The sequence below is a fragment of the Conger conger genome, chromosome 9 (assembly GCF_963514075.1).
Source record: "Conger conger chromosome 9, fConCon1.1, whole genome shotgun sequence".
NCBI lineage: Eukaryota > Metazoa > Chordata > Actinopteri > Anguilliformes > Congridae > Conger > Conger conger.
Window position 1 is genome coordinate 25,023,152 of NC_083768.1, and position 21,225 is coordinate 25,044,376.

The 21,225-nt window shown below is 46.9% G+C and overlaps 1 protein-coding gene across 1 annotated transcript in view; it reads right to left on the bottom strand.

Moving 5' to 3' along the window:
* Window positions 1-5,528: 5,528 nt before the first annotated feature.
* The window catches only part of sdc3 (syndecan 3), a 33,409-nt gene continuing 17,712 nt past the window's right edge, over window positions 5,529-21,225 (bottom strand). Inside the window, exons 2-5 of the mRNA XM_061255848.1 lie at window positions 11,431-11,542; window positions 7,621-8,534; window positions 6,901-7,126; window positions 5,529-5,729 (exon numbers count right to left, since the gene is read on the bottom strand). Coding sequence (XP_061111832.1) covers window positions 5,563-5,729; window positions 6,901-7,126; window positions 7,621-8,534; window positions 11,431-11,542 — 1,419 coding nt within the window. The 3' untranslated portion in view covers window positions 5,529-5,562. The remainder of the gene's footprint in view (window positions 5,730-6,900; window positions 7,127-7,620; window positions 8,535-11,430; window positions 11,543-21,225) is intronic.

Genomic DNA, 21,225 nt, shown 5'->3' on the forward strand with positions numbered 1-21,225 from the left:
CTAGTCATAATTACCACTGTTATACTGGACTCTAACTGTTTGTTTGACAGTTACATTTGTACATTTAAACTAGTGTAATGCTTTTTTCATCTTTAGCTAAATTGTGTCTTATTGTATGTTTTGCTGATTCTGGGACACGCTAATTTTCTCCTTTGAGATTTGTCGAGCTCTATTTTGAAGTACAACACAAAAACAACATCTATAACAGTCTTCCGGCAGAGTTCCACACTGACAACCACAAGAAGATTGTTCACAGCGCATATAAACACAATATTCGGCAGTGTGCAGTTTTTCAACCATTTCTGTGTCTTGCTATCATCAAACTACCTATGTAGCTAGATCCATGAGGTTATAGCCTTGTTAACCGGTTTGAGCCAGTCGGAAATCTTATTGCAAGTGCGCACAGCATCCATCAGCAGCTTCTGCATGAGTAATTTTTCCAAAGGGAAATCTTCTTCTCTCTTTCCTCAGCCCCTTCAATTCAAACTATGGTGAAGCAATTACCCACAGAGAAAGCCTTTTTAGGTTTAGTATAACTTATGTACGAGTGTCATGGTTGGGGCTTAAAGTCTCCAGCATATCCAAGCTAATATGTTAGGGTGTGGGACTTGACAAAGAAGTTAATGGTCACTGATTAAGCAGAATGGATTGTGAGGTACATTGGTCCTCGCTGTGGGTCAGATCAGTATTTTGCAGTCTGCAGTGATGTATAGGTTTGAATCACAGGTTCATTATCGCTAGCAGAGGCTATGTTATTTGGGACCTTAGAGAAGCACAGATGTCTGAGTTCTGATAAAAATCCCAACCAACAATTTAAAATGAATAATGCATAAAATGTAACTGCTGCCACATTGCAACAGCCCAGAAACACCGGCAGCGTTTTGGAAAGTGACAAGGGTGTTACATGTTGGCTGGGTAGCGGAGTCTCTCAGCATCACGCTGTGGAAAAAGCTCCACTCATCTCCTTGGTAACCACAATCTCCATCTGCCCTGAGGGAAACACAGGCTTCATGGTTACCGTCTCCCTCTCTCGCTGCTTCGTGAATCAAAGTCCACTTTCACTGGTTACGGTGTCCCAGCAACACTTAATTCGGCACACAGAGCACATTCCAGGGGTTTGCAGCTCCTCGCCGTTTTCAGAGACCAACCGAATTTCCATTCAGTTGTTCAGTGGAAGTGGCTTTACCACACCTTGCCAGCAGAGGGTGCTGACCAACAAAACCCCACCCCTGCTACAGAAGGAAGGGGTATGGGATATAGTGTATGAAATCTGGCACAATGATGAAAGGAATAGAATGCTTAATCATGCCGTTGCTTCAAACGTTAGGAAGAACATGTCATTCAGGAACACGTCTCCTGAATACCCTTAAACATCACAAAAAAACAACAGGATCAAAATGTTCAGGTGGACCAGAGATATTGCAGTGTATGTCTGTGTGTGTGCGTGTGTGAGAGAGTGAGGCTTCCACCCGTTCTTCCCCACTCCATTGTCTGCTTCCTGATTGCTCCCTGATTGCTTTTCCTTCAGCTCCCTCAAAATTCCCACAAACCTCCAGTTCCCGTCCCACAGAAACCAATAAGATGGCAGCACACAAAGTGGTACCCAATCAGGCCTTTTATTTAGAACAGAGTGGCAGATTAGTGACAGGACTCACCTGCTGAGGACCAGCAGAGTCCTCACAGACAAGTAAAACAATAAAACAATAAACTCAGATTTTAAAAATGTGAATGTATAAAAACACAATGGGCAAATAGAAAGAACATTTCGCCTTTGCGGTCTCAGTGAAGCCTTGTTTGGGGCGTGGCACAGAGACAGAAATCTCTCTCCTCTCATTTGGCTATTTTCAGGCTTACATGGGTACAAACACCTATGTTTTTAACAACACCATAGAAAAGACAGCAAACATATAGAGAAGTTCATTCGCAAAAAAATAAAATAAAAAAACCACCATTCATACATCTGCGAATGTATATAAATCGATCCTTTTCATTATCTAAAGTGTGAGTGACCTCAACAAAGTTCTGTACAGAGCAGAGACCTCCGATTACAAACCGCAATCCACTGCAAGAGTGTGTGAACGCCGTAAAAAAACATTCCACAGTGAGGTGTAGCTCTAGTCTTGAGTGACACTCGTGACAGGTGATGTCTACAGGTGCAGTGTACATTTACACAGGTGAGACTATGGGCAGGTGGAGGTGGGCACCCATACAGGTGAGTTTATGGTCAGGCGGAGGTGACACGAGTGAGTCTAAAGGACAGGTAAGGTGTAGATGCAGGTGTGAGACTCGGACACAGAGGGCAGGGACAGCGTAGATGAACAGGTACAGTATGAAAGATATGAGGGGGGGGGGGGGGGGTTGGGTGCGACTACCTGACAATGGAAGAGTATCAGATCTGCTGGACCAGGTAAGCACACCTGCTCCAGGTACATTCCACGCAGGTGATGACCCCTCATCTACACTTGCACATTACATACAGACACACATACACACGCTAGCATGCACACAGACGCACACAAGGGACAGATACATATACCTGTAATAACAGGTAGGTCCCTGCACCGTGTCTGTAGAGAAAGAGACACATCCTAAACTCCCATCTCCCATTCTCCATCTCCCTCTCACATACATATACACACACACACGCACACACACACACACACACACACATATATATAACATGACCCACACTTGCATTTGCCTACAGTACTAAGTATAAGATATATAAGCTACAAGTACACCTGTACTGTTATGGTTATTGTTACAATCTTTAAAATAGAAAATAAAAGTAAGTCCCAACCACCCCCCTGAGCTTTCACTGTCAAAACACCACCCAGATGTCGGCCAAACGTTATCCACACACAGCGCAACAACGGCCTAGCACTGGGCTAGCATCAGGGAAGAAGCCAACCAGTAAGGTGACAGGAATTCAGGTCTTACAACCAGCAAGACACCCCAAAACAATAAGACCTTGTGCTTTTACACAACAATGAAAGAATAAAAAAATTAAAATTAAAATAAAATACTGGGATAGAGATACGCTATTATTCCATATCTCTCTCAGCCATGGTAGTGATGGGGGTGGTGGCGAGGATGACGGTGATGATGGTGCTCTCTCTTCAGTGTGTATGCCTGTGATATGCGTTTCTGTGTGTCTGTGGGGAGAGGGGAGATATCCCCATCCTTCCACCCGAGACACACGACCAAAAGACGGGTAGAATCATGAAAAAAAAGAATACAAAGGAAATGAAGATATTTACATCAATAAAACTTTACCGAACAGCTATATAAATGTCCTCCTGTTATATTATACTTTGTTTCCTTCATGTAGTATTGATATATTATTGATCATTATTACTACTATTGATCACATGTATCACTGATCTTTTTTTTTATTATAATTTTTTTTTATACATGTATTTTTACAGCACAGAAATGGTGACTGAACTCTGGCACTGTGTGGACACACGGGGGACTCAAGAGAATGATCTGGCAACCTCACAATAACGATACTGGAGCACTGGGCTCAGCCCAAGCTCGGCGTCATCTGCATCCTCAGACGGGAGGGATTAGCACAACCACAACAGACCCACGTCCTGCTAAAGACTCCCCGCTCAAAAAAAAAACACAAAGAATTCATAGAAGAAAGAGGGATTCTGGTACTGTCTGGGGTGCGGCAAGAGGCTCTGTGCCGGGCCAGTCTTATTCAGCCAGTTGTACACACGCCGGGTGACAAATGTGCGCTTAGCTGAAATAACTACAGCACGGAGACAGGAGCGATGCTTCTCGTGCACGTAAACCTGTTATGTGAAGAGGAATGCCTACTGCTGTCCGAAACGCCGGCTTCTTTCCATTTCTCAGCCTTCCTTGCGCATTCGATTTATTTTTTTTATAGTGTATAGCGCTTTTTACAAGGAACTGTCACAGAGACGCTTTGCGAAGAGCAGAAGGAAAATTCTTCATCTCAGACGCGGCTGTCGTGAGACTCGTTGTCAGGCAGGATAAAGGGCCCTGTCTGGGAGTGTCGCGTGAGGGGTCCAACCGTACGACCGGCACCCGCGTGGGTACAGGGGTCAAACCAGCAGGGCGGACAGGGAGGTAGCTCACAGGTGTGTGTTTGGGGAGTGGGGCGGGGAGCAAGCCTGCATATTACTTCAGCCCTGGGCCGCATGGGTGTGCTTGCGGTCAGACAGAGTGTCTCCCATCCTCCCTCTCCCCATAACCTTGACACACAAGCACCTGGTATAACAGAGCATCTATAACTCCCCTGTGTTTGTGTGTGTGTGTGTGTGTGTGTGTAAAAGAGAGAGAGAAAGAGAGAGAGAGGGAGAGAGGGAGAGAGAGAGAGAGCTAGTGCGGGAGAGGGTGAGGCAGTGTGCAGGTGTAGTAGTACACACACAGACATTAGGAGCTCCGGGCAGCACACACACAGAACCCTTTCCTTCACTGCAGTGACCATGTCATTAGCACCCGGGGACAGATAGGCACTGCATGGAGACTCCAGAGCCCATGTGTGTGTGACTGAGTCATGTCTGTGTGACTGCACACGTGCCCACGTGTGCGACCGCGTCGTGTGTGTGACCGCGCGTGCGCTCACGTGTGTGACCGCGTCATGTTTGTGTGACCACCCACGCCCATGTGTGTGTGACCACGTCATGTCCGTGTGACCGTGCGTGCGCTCACGTGTGTGACCGCGTCATGTGTGTGACCGTGCGTGCGCTCACGTGTGTGACCGCGTCATGTTTGTGTGACCACCCACGCCCATGTGTGTGTGACCACGTCATGTCCGTGTGACTGCGCATATGCCCACTTGTGTGACCGCGTCATGTGTGTGTGACCGCGTCATGTCCGTGTGACTGCGTGTACGCCCACGTGTGTGACCGCGTCATGCGTGTGTGATTGAGTCATGTTTGTGTGACCACGCACGCCGCCCACCACACAGACTGGGGGACAACCACAGTAACAGACGGAACAAGAGACGTCCCGCCTCCGTTATCCTGTCTGCTCTCCTTCTCTTTCTCTCTGGTATCCTCCTCCGCCTATCTCTCTGCCTCGCTTGCACACCCCTCCTCCCTCCCTCTCTCCCCCCTTCTCTCTGTGCTTTCGGAAACATCACCAGTTCCATGAAGTAAAAACGACAGCATTGTGCTGGGACCAGAATTAAAGAGCTAGTGTTGTTTTTGTGTACATCTTATGTTTTTTTTTTTTACAAAATAATCATTTCATTATATCATATAACAATAACTATTATAATATTAATAACAACAATGATCTAAAAAAGAACCTTTTTTTGTGTACATGTTTGAATCGACTTCTTTTTTCTTTCTTACTCTATTTTATTTCTTCCTGTTTCTCCTTTTAAGTTGAAAAGAAACCTCAGAGTCCGTGGAGAGATACTGTAGGCACTCTCGGGGTGGGGGGGGGGGTGGGCAAAAAGAGGACAGAAACTCAGGAGATGAGACCGGAGAAGCGAAGGAGAGGAGAAGAAGAGATGAGGAAAGCGGAGGTGGAGGCGGAGGGGTGGGGGGGAGATGGAGGTGGGGGGTGGGGGGTCCGCGTGCGTTATGCATAGAATTCCTCCTGCTTGTCGGGTTTCTGATAGGTGACGGTGGCCTGCTTGGGTTCCTCCAGAGTGTAGCTCCCCTCGTCCTTCTTCTTCATGCGATAAACCAGGAGCATGACCAGGAAGGCAGCGAAGAGCGCTCCCACTACGCCCCCGACTATCACCGCTGTGCAGAGGGAAGGGGGGAGAAAGAGACCGGTTATAGGCTACACACTACAATACAGGTGCCACACTGCTTTCTGCAAAAAGGGTTTAACCCTGCTGTGTATATATGTGTACATACGTACTCAGTCAGGGTTAGAAACTTAATAAAATGACACAACACAATGTATTCAACTACAAACACACACACACAGATATATATTGACACATACATACATAGTTAGACACCAGCAGAATACGCTACACAAAGACATAAGCAAACGTAACGCTTCTACACAAACTGTACACTCAAGAAAAACACACACTGTTCTTGTTTGGGAGGGGGCGACTACTAGCCGGGGCCTGTCTGGCTTATGCTCTATGAATGCGCTCAATCTGCTCTAGCCTCTACTCTATCACACACACGAGTGCTCGTCCTGTGTGTTACCTATAACCAGGAAGTCTGCAAACATCATAGCTAGGAGCCCTCCAGACAGAACAGCTGGAGGAGAGAGACAGGAGAGGAACATCAGTCTGGACACACAGGAAGTGAAGGAGCGGGGGGAGGAGAGGGGGAGGGAGAGAATGAAGGAAGGCAGCTGGAGATGGAGGGAGGGACGAAGTGAAGGGAAAAAAAGGGAGAAGACAAGAAGAGTGGGAAGGTGTGAGGAGAGAGAGTATGGGAGAAAGACTCCTATGGTTGCCACATATGCTGATAAATTAAGACTACGGACAGTCTGTTCTACGGCACTCGTCTCTTAACAGCCTCTATAGCCTGCTAATAAAGGACCACTACTGATGACGACAGAAAGGCCATCATGCCTTGCTGCATGCTATGCCTCCCTCAGCCAGAGAGAAAGACAGACAGACAAAGAGACAGACAACCAGATACAGGCAGACAATGAAAATAAGACAAGACAGAAAATGTGATTCATCTGATGAGATACATCATTCATTCTTCATGTATATTAGTATCTGTGTGTATAATAATTATTGTATTTAGTGTGTACTATGTACAGCAGTATGCATGTATGTACTATGTGTGTATGTATGGGTGTGTTTGACTGTGTGGATACATGTGTGTACTTGTGTACAAGTGTGTGTGTGCTTTTGTGTGTGTTTTGTGTATGCGCGTGTGTGCGAGTATGTGAGTGTGTGTGTGTGTGTGTGCACGTGTATAAGACGGAGAGTCTCACCTATCAGCACCTCCTTCCTCTCCAGGATGTTCTTCTGGGGCAGTTGGGCAGCAGAGCTCCCTGTATCCACCGTGTTGCCAATCAGATCTGGCTCCGCCCCCGTGTCGACCATGCCCTTGCCCCCTCGCCCCACCTCATTGACTGTGCGAGCATCCTCCTCCCGGATCTCAAAGTCTCCGCTGGGACCAGCCACCTCATTGTTGAGCCCCTCTTCCGAGGTACGAGGCTGGGGGTGGAGAAGACACACAACGGCACATTTAAAACTTCTGTACAAAACTTTCAGGAGACCTCTTCTACACCATCCCTCACCTGCAGATAAAGATCTCCAGTAACACAGTGTGTGGATGTAGCAGATAAACAGTGTGGTGCAGTGTGAATGTCCTTGATTAAAAAAAGCGAGCCGATTCAACTGCATTGACCTTGTTTTGCTTCCCACCGCAGCACCCTGATGCTTTTGTAAGATTATCACATTTTTACATCCTCGGCTTTGGAGATAAGGACTCCTTTTTTTCCCTCTGATCTCGCGTCTTCCTGCGCTATTATCTGCGCTGGTTTAATTTTCCCCTGTTTCTACAGATTTCACGTTTTATCCAGCCGTAAAAGTGCTCTCACGGCGGGGGGCAGCCTTTTCATGCCAGCGCAGCTTGTCGGAATGCTGCCTCGCTTCAGCGAGGAGAGGAGGCCCTCAAGGCGCTGCTGGTGGTGACGGTTCAAGCTCACCTGCACCGTGGACGTCATCTGCAGACGCGTGCTGGTCTCCGTGGGCGCGGCCGGGCTGGGCGTGGTCTTCGGGGCGCGTGGCCGCAGCGGGTCAGCGGTGGGAGGAGTGGCTCTGGCTTTCGCAGTGGTGGGGGTAGTGGTGGGGGCTGTAGAGGGTGCTGGGGTACTTGTGGTGGTGGCTGGGGTGGGTGTCGGGGCAGGTGTGGTGGAAGTGGCGATCGCTGCGGTGGACTCGATTCGGCTGGTGGGGACTGGCTCTGCTGGACCCACGGGGATGAACACATCCGGCTCCTCCTCCTCCTCCTCTTCCTCTGTGATGGTGCTGAAGTCCTCCACACTGCTAGGGGGCACCGAGCTCTGCGCTGGAGTAGTCGCAGAGCTGGTAGTGGCCATGGGGACTGCAGCCGGGGATCTCGGAGAGTCCGTGGCCAGTGGAACTAAGGCCCTGTCTCTCTCTCGTTCTCTCTCCCTCTCTCTCTCTCGGTCCCTCTCCCTCTCCCTCTCCCTTTCCCTTTCTCTCTCCCTCTCCCTTTCTCTCTCCCTCTCCCTCTCTCGGTCTCTCTCCCTCTCCCGTTCCCTGTCCCTCTCTCGTTCCCTCTCTTTCTCTCGTTCTCTCTCTTTCTCTCGTTCTCTCTCCTTCTCCCGTTCTCTCTCCTTCTCCCGTTCTCTCTCCTTCTCCCGTTCCCTCTCTCTTTCTAGCTCTTTTTCCCTTTCTCTCTCTGCCTCTCTTTCTTTCTCCAGCTCCCACGTTCCTTCGCTCTCCCCACTCGGGCTCCAGACGGGAGTGTTGCTGGGCTCGGCGGCGGGCGGAGCAGAGGGGGCGGGAGAGGTGGCCTGGGTGGTGGACAGAGGGAGGGGCTCTTCTGTGACGAAGGTAACTCCCACACCTGTGGGCCTCACCTCCGTCTCTGGAACTATACAGAATCAAATCAAAAACAGAGACAGAAATACATTACGATTTGGAATGTGTAACTAAAACCCGGCTCCAACTGAAGAAGAAGAAACCAGAACCCCATTACTAGAAGATTTCGCTGTGCCGGGTTGTGTGTGTCAGTCTGAATTACCTCTGCCCAGGAAGTCTCAGGACAGAATTTAAACAGCAGGCAATGTGAACAAACCAGATGTCACCTCATCACAATCAAAATGAAATTACTTCAGTGACACTGACAGAGCCTCCCTGGCAACAGCAGCATTGGGGCCTGTTCCATCCCACCCAACGAATGTTAATCAATAATTCAGCAGCGAGACACGGAAAAAACGTTTCTCTCCCAGTCGGAGGGATGGAGATACTGAGGTGGTCCACAAGACCGGGCATTACTCTAAATTGCTGCGTTCACTGGAATGTTTAACCTACGCTAATTGCGGTAATTCTTCTTTTCCGTTTGGCTGCCGCACGGTTGTTTGTGTTCAGCGGCACGCTTTAGCGACGTAACCTCGCTCTGCCATGTAAACAAAGCCATGTAAATTTGCACTTCACTCAAAGTGAAAGTATGGGTAGAGGTGGGAGGAAGACCGGGAGAGAGAGAGAGGGAAAGGGAGAGGGAAGCCGAGAGGGATGGAGGGGGAGGTAAAGGCAGACAGGAAAAGAGAAAGTGAAGACAAGAGACGCATGATTTCAGATACCTACACAAGCAGGCTGAATAAACACTACCCACGGCTATAAATATACATTTCCTTCTCTGGGTCAGAAAGCCACAGGCATCAGCAGATCCATTCCGCCAGCACGGAGGGAAATGACCGGATCGATACGAATGTGTTCAATCAAACCAAACTACTTTTACATGGAAACTGCAGGTGTAGCACAGTTGTTTCTCTAGAGGGAACAAAGCGAACAAAATGGAAAAGCTCAGGGCTGAAGCCCTGGCGGTGCTAACTCGGCTGCCGTTTTTCCGACCAGGAATCTGCAGTGTCAGGGCACAAAAGGCTTCGCTCTACCAGGCCGGGACGGATTGAAGTCTGCCAGGTTTCCTTACGTCTCTCCAGGTACTGCTTACGGGCTAACAGGTTTAGTCTGTGAGAGATGTGACTCCTCTCCAACCTGGCCCGCGCTAGCTCTCCTGTAGCGTTGCACTGCACGTCGCATGGAAGAGAGCGCCAGACCTTTAGGGGAGCGTCGGGGAGGGGTGAACGCGCTCCAGCCGCGTAACTCAATCCGCGGGCGTGGCACAAGAAACATAAAAATGGGAGAGCACAGGGATGTGAAAAATGGAAAACCCAAAGCTGACAGGGGGAAAAGGAAAAGAAAATACAAAATAAAATTCCCTGAACCCTGGAAACTGTCTTTCCTCTAATCCCTCGCTCAGGGCCACCAGAGACCTGCCGCATTAATAAAGCTCCGTCTCTGCCGTAATCCCTCCTCCGGCTGCCACCCTCTCCCCTCACCCCCGCGGCGGACGGCAGACGCCGGGCCCGTACCCCCAGCGCGGAGGGGGAGCGCCGCTAATTGGATTCTGGCCGGCTGCAGCCATTTAAGGAAGTGCCGCATCGCTGCGATGTCACAAATACGAGATGAGCGTCCTGAGTCCGGAGATCGCCGGCAGGATCGCGCGGGAGCATTGTGCCCGTGGCATTTGCACGAACGCAGAAATCAATTTAATATTCGCAGAGCTCCAGAGAGGCCCATCGCCATGGGAACTGTACCCCCCCCCCCCCCCAACCACCACCACCCACCTCCCCCCGTCCCTGTTTGGGAAGACATCGAAAGAGCTACACAGAGGATGAGCAATCCTCCTCCTCTACTGGACGAGGGCCCGGTCACACCGTCCCCAGATCTGCAGAGACACAGGGCTCAGAGCAGGCCGCATTCCTGCGGGTTTGTGCTTCTGAGCTGCAGTTTGTAATCAGATTACAGTAAATAAGATCACATAATGAGCAGAATCTGGGCGTGGGCTGTGCTACTGGCCAACTGCGTGTGTCTGCGTGTGTGCGTTCTCTTTACCTCTTCTTAAAAGCCTTACACATTCACAATCAGAGAAGTTCTCCGTGAAGCCAGACTCAATTTTTATGAGGTGTTACATATTCTTCACAAATTCCACTGACAGTCTCAACTTGCACCTCTCGCTGTTCGTCGGGACACACAATACACTGTCAGATCACTGTGCGTAGCACCTCCTCCTTTGACTCATAATGACTAGGACTGTGACAAAGCAGAACAGTACATCTTACAAAGTGTGCCAACCTATCTTTCGTCTCTCCCACCAATAATTGAGCTCCTCCAAACAGAGTCTTTTTGTCGTTTATTTTACCATGTTTATGCAAAAATACTGTATGTGCGTGTGGGCTTCCTAAAAGTTCCTTCCTAGTTATTTCAGATATTTTTATGTTTATATATCCCATTGAGGTTTCCAACGGTCAAACACAATATTTTGATATCCTTGGAGAGAGGATTTTTGGCAGATGTTTGAAGGTGCAGTTTCATACATTTCATCATTGCTTATTTCCATTACTGCTAGGGCCACGGGTGCCACACATTCCTTACTGCCATTTGTCTTCAATTTGTCATTTTCTGGGGTTAAATCTACAAATAAAATATAAGGGTGACCTTCTAGTGCAAACAGACAGAAGCAGAGGGGTCATTAACCTTCACATGGACCACTGAGTTTTTGGTTAACCCTTTGAAGAGTAGGCTTTTTGGAAAGTGTTTTAAAACTGTTGAAGTTAGTATTCTAAAACTCCATTGCTTTCCATTGCCAGGAGTGATTTGTTACATGAGAGTTACAATGTTCAGGTAAGAACATTCTGATCACATATTTGTGATCTTATGGGATTTGTGATCTTAAATGAAAGGCACGGACACACAAACACACTCACAGCCTGAGCCTGATCCTGAGAAGAGGTCCTCATCGTCGAAGAATTCATCGTTGCTTGATCCCTCCATGTCGACCGGTCTCCTCTTCTCTAGGGAGGGAGTCCATCTTTGGCCCTGGGAGACAGACAGAAAGGAGAGTGAACATTCAGCATTTACAGCCACAGATGTAGATATCTACAGAATTCACAACCAGGGATTGGACGCATTATCAATAGGTGCTACCTTTGGTTTACCAATACATTTTTGCCATTTGCAATTAGCAGCTAACACAGATAATCCTGCAGAAGACCTTAACCCTGCGTCAGTGAGGGTTTTTTGCATTTATTAATTTACTTTTTCCAGGTGAAATTTTCAATTAAAATGGTAAGAGGATATACTGTTTGAAAGCATTAAAACTCACAGTTCTATCTGTAAAACCTATTTTAAAGCCATTGCTTTAGCGACAACAGTTCCTTATTTTGGAACATGTGGATGGTAAAACAAGTGTGCGGGGACCTCAGCTACTCTGCATTTTGGAGATCCACATACTGCAAGAAATAAGCTAATGTCAGTGTCCAGCGGACCAAATGCATAATAGTTTATCATTCTAAAAATTTGCCAACTCAGAGAAATGTTGACAGAATGTCCATTGTATACTTAAAATTTCTCTGGAGGAATTATCATTGTCGTCAGTTTTGCCGTTGAATACTTCTAGAAATGTAATTGTACATAGAAATGCTATTATCTTTGTTTTGTATAGGCTCTTGATCAGCCCAAGTACAACCGCCTCTGACCAGTATTTGTAATTTAGTTGCAGAGAAAATGCGTTGTTTGCGTTTCGGCAAAAACAGTTCTTGAGATTTTATGCCAAAAAAGGTTGACGTTTTTCAACAAAAAAATATCTAAATAGAGGACTTTCTTTGGAGGAGTTCCAAGGAATCTCTTGTCTGAGTGAATATTTCTGAGGAAGACCATGAAAACACAGTTGACAACACAATAGAGGGCATTTTTCAGTGATGTGGCCCCATTCTATATAGGTGAGCATCTAAATACATTCTCAAAATATTTTATTATTATCCAGTATGCTTATAAAGGAGCCAGCCTTGTTAAATTATGGAATGTATTTGATGGGGGTTGGGTATTTCACAAAAACTTCAGTCAATGGAACTCAATAAATATATTAGTATACATTATGATTATTGAACTTTTATTTTATGATCTTCTCATCCTGTTGCTGTCTGAGGATTGTGGCAAAGAGAGAGTTTGGGACAGAGAAGGGACAGGCAGGGGGAAGTGCAAAATTTTTTATTTTGGAATAAAAAGTGTTGTATATTTTAGTAAGCAAAAAGCAGTATTTACACCTTTTTAATACCCATAATATAATGTAGTTTCCAGGTGTCCTTTTGGAGTCTCCAAATGTCCAACTGCCTAGACATAGATAGAAAAAAACAATGCAGAATCTTTGGTGGTATTGTCCTCAAATTTGAAAGGGGATTAGTCCAGTGTTGTGACTTGGCTCCATTGTGTTTCTAAGCGCACAAGCCACAGCTACAATAATCTGTATCCTGTCAAACACAGAAAATCTTCGTTTCAGTAATATTTGGAGAAATTCTGTCTCTTGGAAAACAAGACCTTTCAGAAGTGACCAGGATTATGCCTATAGTCAAAAGAGTTCAAGAATAGTAACTATTTTATTTCAGGTATGGCATTTTAAAGCTTGTGTCAAGAAAATGGGCGATACTTAAACAGTTAAAGTTGTGTACATTAAAAATAATCTTTTAAGATGCTTCATATCGTTTGGTCTGTGGCTGTGGACTGTCCGCTGATTGAAACAATACATTTTTGATAGGGTTCAAGTTTGGACACTGAGATGGCCACTGCAAAATGCCTAATTTGTGGTCTGTTAACCATTTTTGGTTGAATTTGAGGTATGCCTGAGATGATTGTCTTGCTGAAAGAACCATTTGTAAGCAAGATTGAGCTTCTTGGCAGGGAGAATGCAAGTTAATGTGTTCTGGGCACTAAAGATCACTAATCATTTTTGCATGACTACAATGAAATGTTTTGCTGCAAAACATCAAAATACTGATGTACCATCTCCAAAATGTTCACACTTTATTGAGTGAGAAGCACTTAATCGACAATACTCACACTAACTGTTCTCTCTAAGATGCATCTTTGAAAAGCGCCAAAAGGGAGAAGAGAGTTTTAGCACACCTATAATCAACTGCTTTTCACCGGGTTTCCTAATCTGTTTATTTTTCATCAGAGACCTGGGGGGATTCTGGCATGTCAATTAGCACATGAAAAGGACAAGGCCTTTGTGTGTTGGGGGGTGAGTGAACGTGTGACTGAATGTGAGTCACAGAGTATGCATGCTTGCTTGTGAGAGTGCGTGTGTATGGGAGGGTTTGGGGGTTGATGAAACAAGTTCATTACAATGTGAAGGGCATCCAACTTTTACCAATGCGTGTTCTTTGACGCTTCTATCTTACCATTTCAAGTTAAATCTAAAAACTGAGTTATTTTATGAACGCATTTCTGTGTTTGCCGTCAAATGAAACAGATCTGATGACCACCCAGGCCAACATTAATCTCCATTTATCGACCATCAATGCATCTAACATTGATCCTTTCTTTATACATTACTGAAATGGATCGAACTAAATTTTTTTAGGGGAGACAACACTTAGTGTAATTGAGCAAGGCGATATTGAACAACTGTTGAAATTAATGGCATCATAATGAAACTGGACCTGGTCCTCCACTCTAGTGAAAACATCTACTCCAGTGAGACCACACACCAGCGAGACCTCTAGACCCCTATGACCTGGAGATGCCAATCCTTCCCTGTCACATTACTCCATGCATTTGCTCTACAGATGCCCTAATGCACAATGCCTGTATGCATTCAGCTGGATATGTAACTGCAGCTGTGCAGAGTCTGTGCCTTACTCAAGGGAAAACCAGGCCAATCTCCACTGTGGGTCCTGAACCAGGAAGCTTCTGGTTAAGAGCCCTGAGCTCTGCTTTACAGGCCAGCCTACAGGGCAATACACCCCAGCACATCGCAGCATGGGCTGCTGAAAACATTACAAAACAAAAAGCTCAAAACAAGCAGGACTAAAGGCTGTGCACGGAATCTGACCTCACGAGGATAGGAGAATGTGTGTGTGTGTGCGTGTGGGGAGGGGGGCACGGCATGTCACACAGAATAAATTAGCTGCCATGGAGCCGATGGGAGCGGAGATGGTTAGGAGACGAAAATCAATCAAACGGCGGGGAGTTCCGTTAACTGTAAGAAGATGGACGGGCGGCCGCGTGGTCAGAGGGAAGGGAAAAGCTCCGGCCAGTTAGAGCGCTCAAATCAACCGCGTATTTCCCAACAGGCTGATTTTAAAAAAATAAACGGAGGGGATTGTTTTCAGGCTTATGGGCCGTATCCCATATCCGCAGCATTTTATGTAACAGCAATAAAGACATAAGTAATGCTGCAAAGATTATAGTGCAGATGACTGCATGCGCTGTAAGTACACAATGTCCTGATTCTGATTCCTAAGCAATATTCATGTATTCGCCGTTTAATTTGCACTTTGTGGAAAGGCTGAATTATGGTGAGTGTAAAGTGCCTTTCAAGATGAGGGTATGCGTGTGATCTGTAGTGGGGGGGAAGGGGGGGGGGGTTTACAATGAGGGGAGTTGCCATGGACACCCATGTACATTGGCAGACAGCAACACAGTACAGTTCTTTCATAAAAGGAAAGACATTCATTTCTATCAGTGCTATAAATTATTAATCCAGGTTGAACATAGATAGAGAAGCAGAATAAACACGTAATTACAATAAAAAGTGCCACATTCCTTCCCCCTCTCAATCCCCAAATATGCAGACGGAGTGACATTTCGCTTCCAGATCAGTAGCACACAAAGGGCCCACTGAGCATGCCCAGTCCGGCCCCTTGCGGTGATGTGAATGAGGATGGTTATCAGACTGCTGTGCCACTGACCCTCTCTCCTCTGCTTTCATCTCATGGCTAACATCCTGTCTGTCCCACTCCCTCCACTCACCCATCCCCCAACATCCTGCTGTAGCTGGCTGCTCTCCCAGTGGGAACCCCCCAAACACACACACAGTCTCTCTCTTTCGCCCCGCATTCTGGCACACAAGAAAAACCAATAAACGGGGGAAAGGCATACGCCAAAATCAATTAACTCTCCTTCACGCACACACACCCACACTCAGTTACACAGACACCAAGAAATGCACACACAAATACACTGAGAATACACAAACCAGTGTGGCGTAAACATTCGCTCACACGAACACACACACAGGCCACAAAGCCCAAGAACGCACACACACACCACGACACATGGACAAAAAAAAACATGAAAATATTTGAGAATCTCGTTACTCCTCCGAGAACAGCTTTACAAAGCAAGAAAAAAAACAACAACTGAGGATTGGTGTAAACACACTGAAAGGGGTTCTTTCTTCTGCAGCTTGGTTGGTGTCCAAGGTTGGACTTCATACTGGAAAAAAAATAAATATGAAGGCGTAATGAATGCTAGAATCCCTGCTCTAATGGCAGCATGCTATCCCCCTCCACATTTCACAAAATGGCAGTGCCCCTTCCAGTTCAGCCTTGTGGCCATGTCATATGGCAGAGAGACACAGAGTCTCAGCTGCTAGGAAGTCTATTGGAGGACCTCTGGCCCCCTGTTCCAGTAGTTGTTTTTATGGTGTGTGCCCCCAATTTTTGAGGGACAGTTCTAGAGAATTAGGCTCTGCGCTCGTGATTTAACTCTGCGGCGTCCGTCTCTGCTGTGATGTGCTCCAGATCAGACTCCAGCAGAACAGGCTCCACGGCATGCAGAAAAGGCTGCTTCTGTGGGCTTTCCCTATCAACAATGTCACAGTACTGGGGCTGTTTGTGGGTGTAATTTTCTGTGTGATGTGATTAAGGGTTGGTGCATGCCATCGCTGTGTGTGTGTGTGTGTGTGTGTGTGTGTGTGTGTGTGTGTGAGCGCATGCTCATCTGCTGGCTTTGCTCTGTGAGATACGCTTGCCTATATGGAAAACGAAGACATACACGCATACATCACATAAATCAATAATAATTACATTAGAACATAGTGTATGGTGTATGTGTGTGTGAGAGAGAGAGCGAGAAAGTGCGTGTATGTGAGAGCAATAGAATGAGAGAGCGAGATGGCGAGAGTGTGTAAGAGAGAGAGAGAGAGAGAGAGAGAGAGAAAGATAGAGACACAAAGACCATACAGATCTTAAAAGAATCATAAGCTGAATTCCTTCCACATGCCTGAGGATGGCAAGCATAAGATCATTTTAGATGCCAGCTCATAAAATGCCTGTCTGGATCTAATCATAAAAGGAAATCTAATTGTGCACCATGTCTCCTCAATTTTCATTCCATGAGAATCCACTTTTTTCATTTAAAGGAGAACAGGACAGTGCAGCCTCTTTTCATATTTCTGCATTCTGCGGGCAGTGAGCAGAAGGGAGCACAGCTGAGGGAGTGATGTGGTGGGGCTGGAACCCCCGCCCACAGGAGGGCCACATATGGCCGAGAGTCTGCAGCCCTGTGGCCTGCACTGCCGCCTCGCCCCGATCTACACTTTCCAAACGCATACCAGCACATACCAGCTATTATGATCGAGTAACAAATCAAATAAATCCATAATGAAAATTATTAAAGGAACAGGCAGTGTTTTTGCCCCTCATACAAAGAGTTTTCAAGGTGAGGTTGAAGAGGAGACATTTCTACATTTGTACTTCTGAGGAAACCTCCATTTGAGGCTCTTTCCTTTATTGTTTACGGACAATTTAGGATTTTGGTGTATTCCGGGGAAGGTTTTTTCTCTCTCTCCAACTAGCACTCTGTCTCTCTCGATGGTGTGGTAATGCGTCAAAGTAAATCACTAGCCCTTTGTGGAATGGCGTGCCTCATCTAATGGCAACTAGGCCCATGCCAGCTGAGATGGGCAGCCCTGTGGGTTGGTGCATAATTGCTCAGTGTCACCCAGGGTGAGATGGTTTCCCAGAACAGGGACCACCTTGCCACATGGTCCAAAAGCGACTCGTTTGACGGACTGGCAACCTTTGCATTAATGCGGTCCTCTGGCACAATAAAAGTGCATCTTAGCCATGGAATAAAGGGAGAAAAAGAGCTGGCAACTGGCCGCCTACTGTACTTAAGAGGGTATACATTCTAACAGGCTCTCTCCCCAATGTATAGAAGAAATCACTGGAAAAAGGATACACCTACAGAATATTATTTGGCAGTCAATGTTCATGTTGGGAAAAGGAAAAAAAGGAGACAAAAAAGAAGACATGAGAACCATCTTCCTGCTTGTCCACAGAGTCTGCCCATCCAGCTAAACTCTCAGACTGCGCAGATGGAGTCCCGGTGTTTACAAAAGATCAAAAGGATGTGGAGGCCTTTCAAAACAGCCTTGATGCTTCTCAAAATACCTTTGGCATGCCTTCATCCCCAGCAGGAGATCTTCTCTGGGTTTAAAAATAATGCATTCCCGTTCCACAGTCAACTACATCATCTCTGCTGCGGCTATGCAGCTCTTTACCCTATGTAATCACTCTGTGCCGCATCGCCTGGCAATTTCCACCTACCATTCCGGGGTTGGAATCCATCTTGTAGCCTCACGGACCAAGCCGCAGGCCCAGAAAATGATTGTACAGATGTGCGAGGTGATTATTATGGCTGTAGCAACTGAATTGTGGGCAAACGTTGGCCTGGGAGACATGTTATGCTGAGGTAAGCTGTGTACAAGTGAATCTATTGTGGTTGGGTACTTGGATAAGGTAAAATGGCCAAGACGGCAGGTATCTCTCCCAAATGGTCTTGTAGCCTCCACGCTATGTCCGAGGTTAACCTGCCAGTAACCAAATCAGGACTGCTGTTCTGTAGCCACTGGAAACCTTGCACCTGGCCACACTGGGAGAAGGATAGAGCTGTTTAGCTGTATGGCTGCTTAGCAGCTGCAGGTTCTCTACAGAGTGCAGTACTCCCCTGAGCTTAACTGGGGAGAGTGAGCATTCCTTTTCTGATATAGGAGGAGATTCAGCTTAGCAGTTTCCTCTAGGCTCAGCACAAAGGTGCCATCTCAGGACTACCGAGAGCCAAGGAACTGCTGAAGATTAGAGTAGCAAAGAGAAAGAGTAGCAATGTTATCATTGTCTTTGGATCACGATATTTCTGTGGGGCACATGTGAATCCAGAGGCCATGAGCATCCCAATCTCATTGTGCCTAAAAACAATGGACACTTTTGTCATGTCAATAAGACAATCCATGTACATAATGGTCCAGTGACCTTATCAGCAATTTTAGAATAAGGCAGACAGGAAGATGCCTATGTTACAAATGTTATCTACTAATTCTGTCAATGTGATCCATCGTTGCTCCGCAATAAGGAACAAAACATACACAATCAGGGGAAACAAGCACTCTTTTGGAGGACACACAAATACCATCCTGCCTTTCAAGAAGCCATACGCTGGAATGTGCAATTTGCAAGTGACCGTACACTCCTCAGTCCTACAGGAGTGTCTAATCCGGCCTGCTCTCGTTGTAGAGGACGGTCTGAAATCAGCGGCTGCACTAAAGGTTGACCGTTATCAGAGCTGAGGATGGACAGGGCCTGGTGAAACAGTCAGGATCTCTGCCAGGCAGTCAGTGGTTTGCTCAGTCAGGGTAATGGGGCAGTTACTCATACAGGCACAGAGCTCTCTCTCCCTCTCCCCTCTGAGACATCCGCAGGAATTGGGACAGTGCAGACCCCTCCTTTCCGATGGGACTGGATGCTTCATTCTCCCAGAGACCTCAGTGGAACGCAGAGCCCCAGAAAGTCATACTTCTTGATGCTGGGAAGGCCCTGCTGCATCAGCGATGTGGGATGAGAGTCTTACAGCAGGGTCCGTGTCCCAGCGGACACAGATATGACTGCAGATAGCCGAGTATGGAGGACACTCTAAAAACCCTTACCGCCAAAGAGCCCAGGAGAGCTACACTAGAGCGTGCTCCATATGAATGTTTTCTGCCAGGGCACGAAACCACAGACCGGTGCCTCTTTCTCAAATCAAAATTGTAACTGCACCCTGCAATGTACTTTTTTGTTTTGAGAGCTATACTTAGAATGTAAAGTGCACATATACATTCCTGTTTAAAGTGGAGGCTGTAATAATGCTGCCTTTCTTGAGTCTGGCTAGCTATGTAGACAACTGCAAACCAACCATTTTCAGTATTTACTGGAAAGTCAGCATATCATTCATTGACAAGATTCTGCTACACAAAGGAAAAACCAGACATTACTAAATTAGCGTGGCCAATTATAGTTTTTTTCTCTTCTCCCAATACATATCCCCGCAATACAGCTATGTGAGCACTTTTAAACTCGATCCATAAATAATGCTAGTTAAGAGAAGAGCCATTTGATCCAATATAGTTTTTAAAACAATCACGTCTCTCCTTTCTTGATCTTTATCCCACTCTGTCACCTCCCTCTTCCATTTTGTCACCTCTCCTCCCTCTCCTCTTTCTCCCTCTCTTTCTGTGACAGCTGTGCTCCTCTGTTCACTGGACAGCAGCCAGACACTAAAAGACAGGGCATAAGAGAGGGAAATAAGCCCCAGCTCTGCTGTCAAGGCCGAGCCAACCAACCCAGCATTCAATCCAGCTCGGAAACGGACCCTGTCAAAGACCACAAAGACACCCGCCCAGCGGAGCGACTGAGAGAAGGGGAGCGAGGGAAACAGACCTCAATAGAGAAAGGGGAGCAGAGAGGATGGAGAGGGATGGTGGAGAGACAGAAATAGACAGAGAAGAGGAGAGAGAGAAAGAAACAGGCAGTAGTAGTGCCGTATGGGGAACGATCACTGGATCGGAGAAGAAGCCCGTGTTGAGCGGTGACCTCGTTTAGAAACACGAACACCTGCCGCCCGAGCCAAGATTAGCAGAGCGAATCCTGACCTCTCCTGGAGCAGGTGTCTCCTCCCCCAACCTAGGCCGCCACACCCCGCCCAGCACCCCGCCCAGCACCCCGGCCACGCTAACGAGACCGCAGGTCACCAAAGGTCACCCACGCTACCAACACAAAACTTTGTCCCTGACTGGCCAAGACAGGTCATTCTGCCTGAGGCCAAACGCTATAAAAAGGACTCGGAGGACTTCTGAAGTGCTGGAAGCTGAATTGTGAAACGGAAAGAATACTGTCACGACTGAATACAAACTCCTCTAAACAACGATATCTACATGCATGTACAGAGATTCCTGCGAAGAAAGATGAGAATTCATATCAACAATTATATCCAAAGTGAGACACAGGAGGCCACGAGAGGGAGAAAGAAAGTGGGGGGGGGTTGTGTTTGTGTGTGCTTTTAGGGACTGCTCTGTGGATGTGTCCAGAGAAGCACACAGTGGACAGCTGTTTCTATGGAACATGGGTCTAATCCTTCCGTCCCACAATCCCCAGCATAGCCACACATCCCAAAGTCTTACTGGATTAAATCTTAGCAATGTACTGACGTCACATGCACATATGGGCGCGCGCGCGCACACACACACACACACACACACACACACACACACTCATGCACATGTGCACACACACAAGTTGTTGCACTACATCCATGTACATTATCATGCACCAGCTCTATTGCTTGGGCTGACATCTCTTTCCCTCTTAGCAGTGTTTATAGTCCCCAGATGTCAGTTGTGTTGAGACTTCCTACATTATATGCCTGTGTGAATGATGCATCAGCTGAGGAGAATAGTCCAGCAC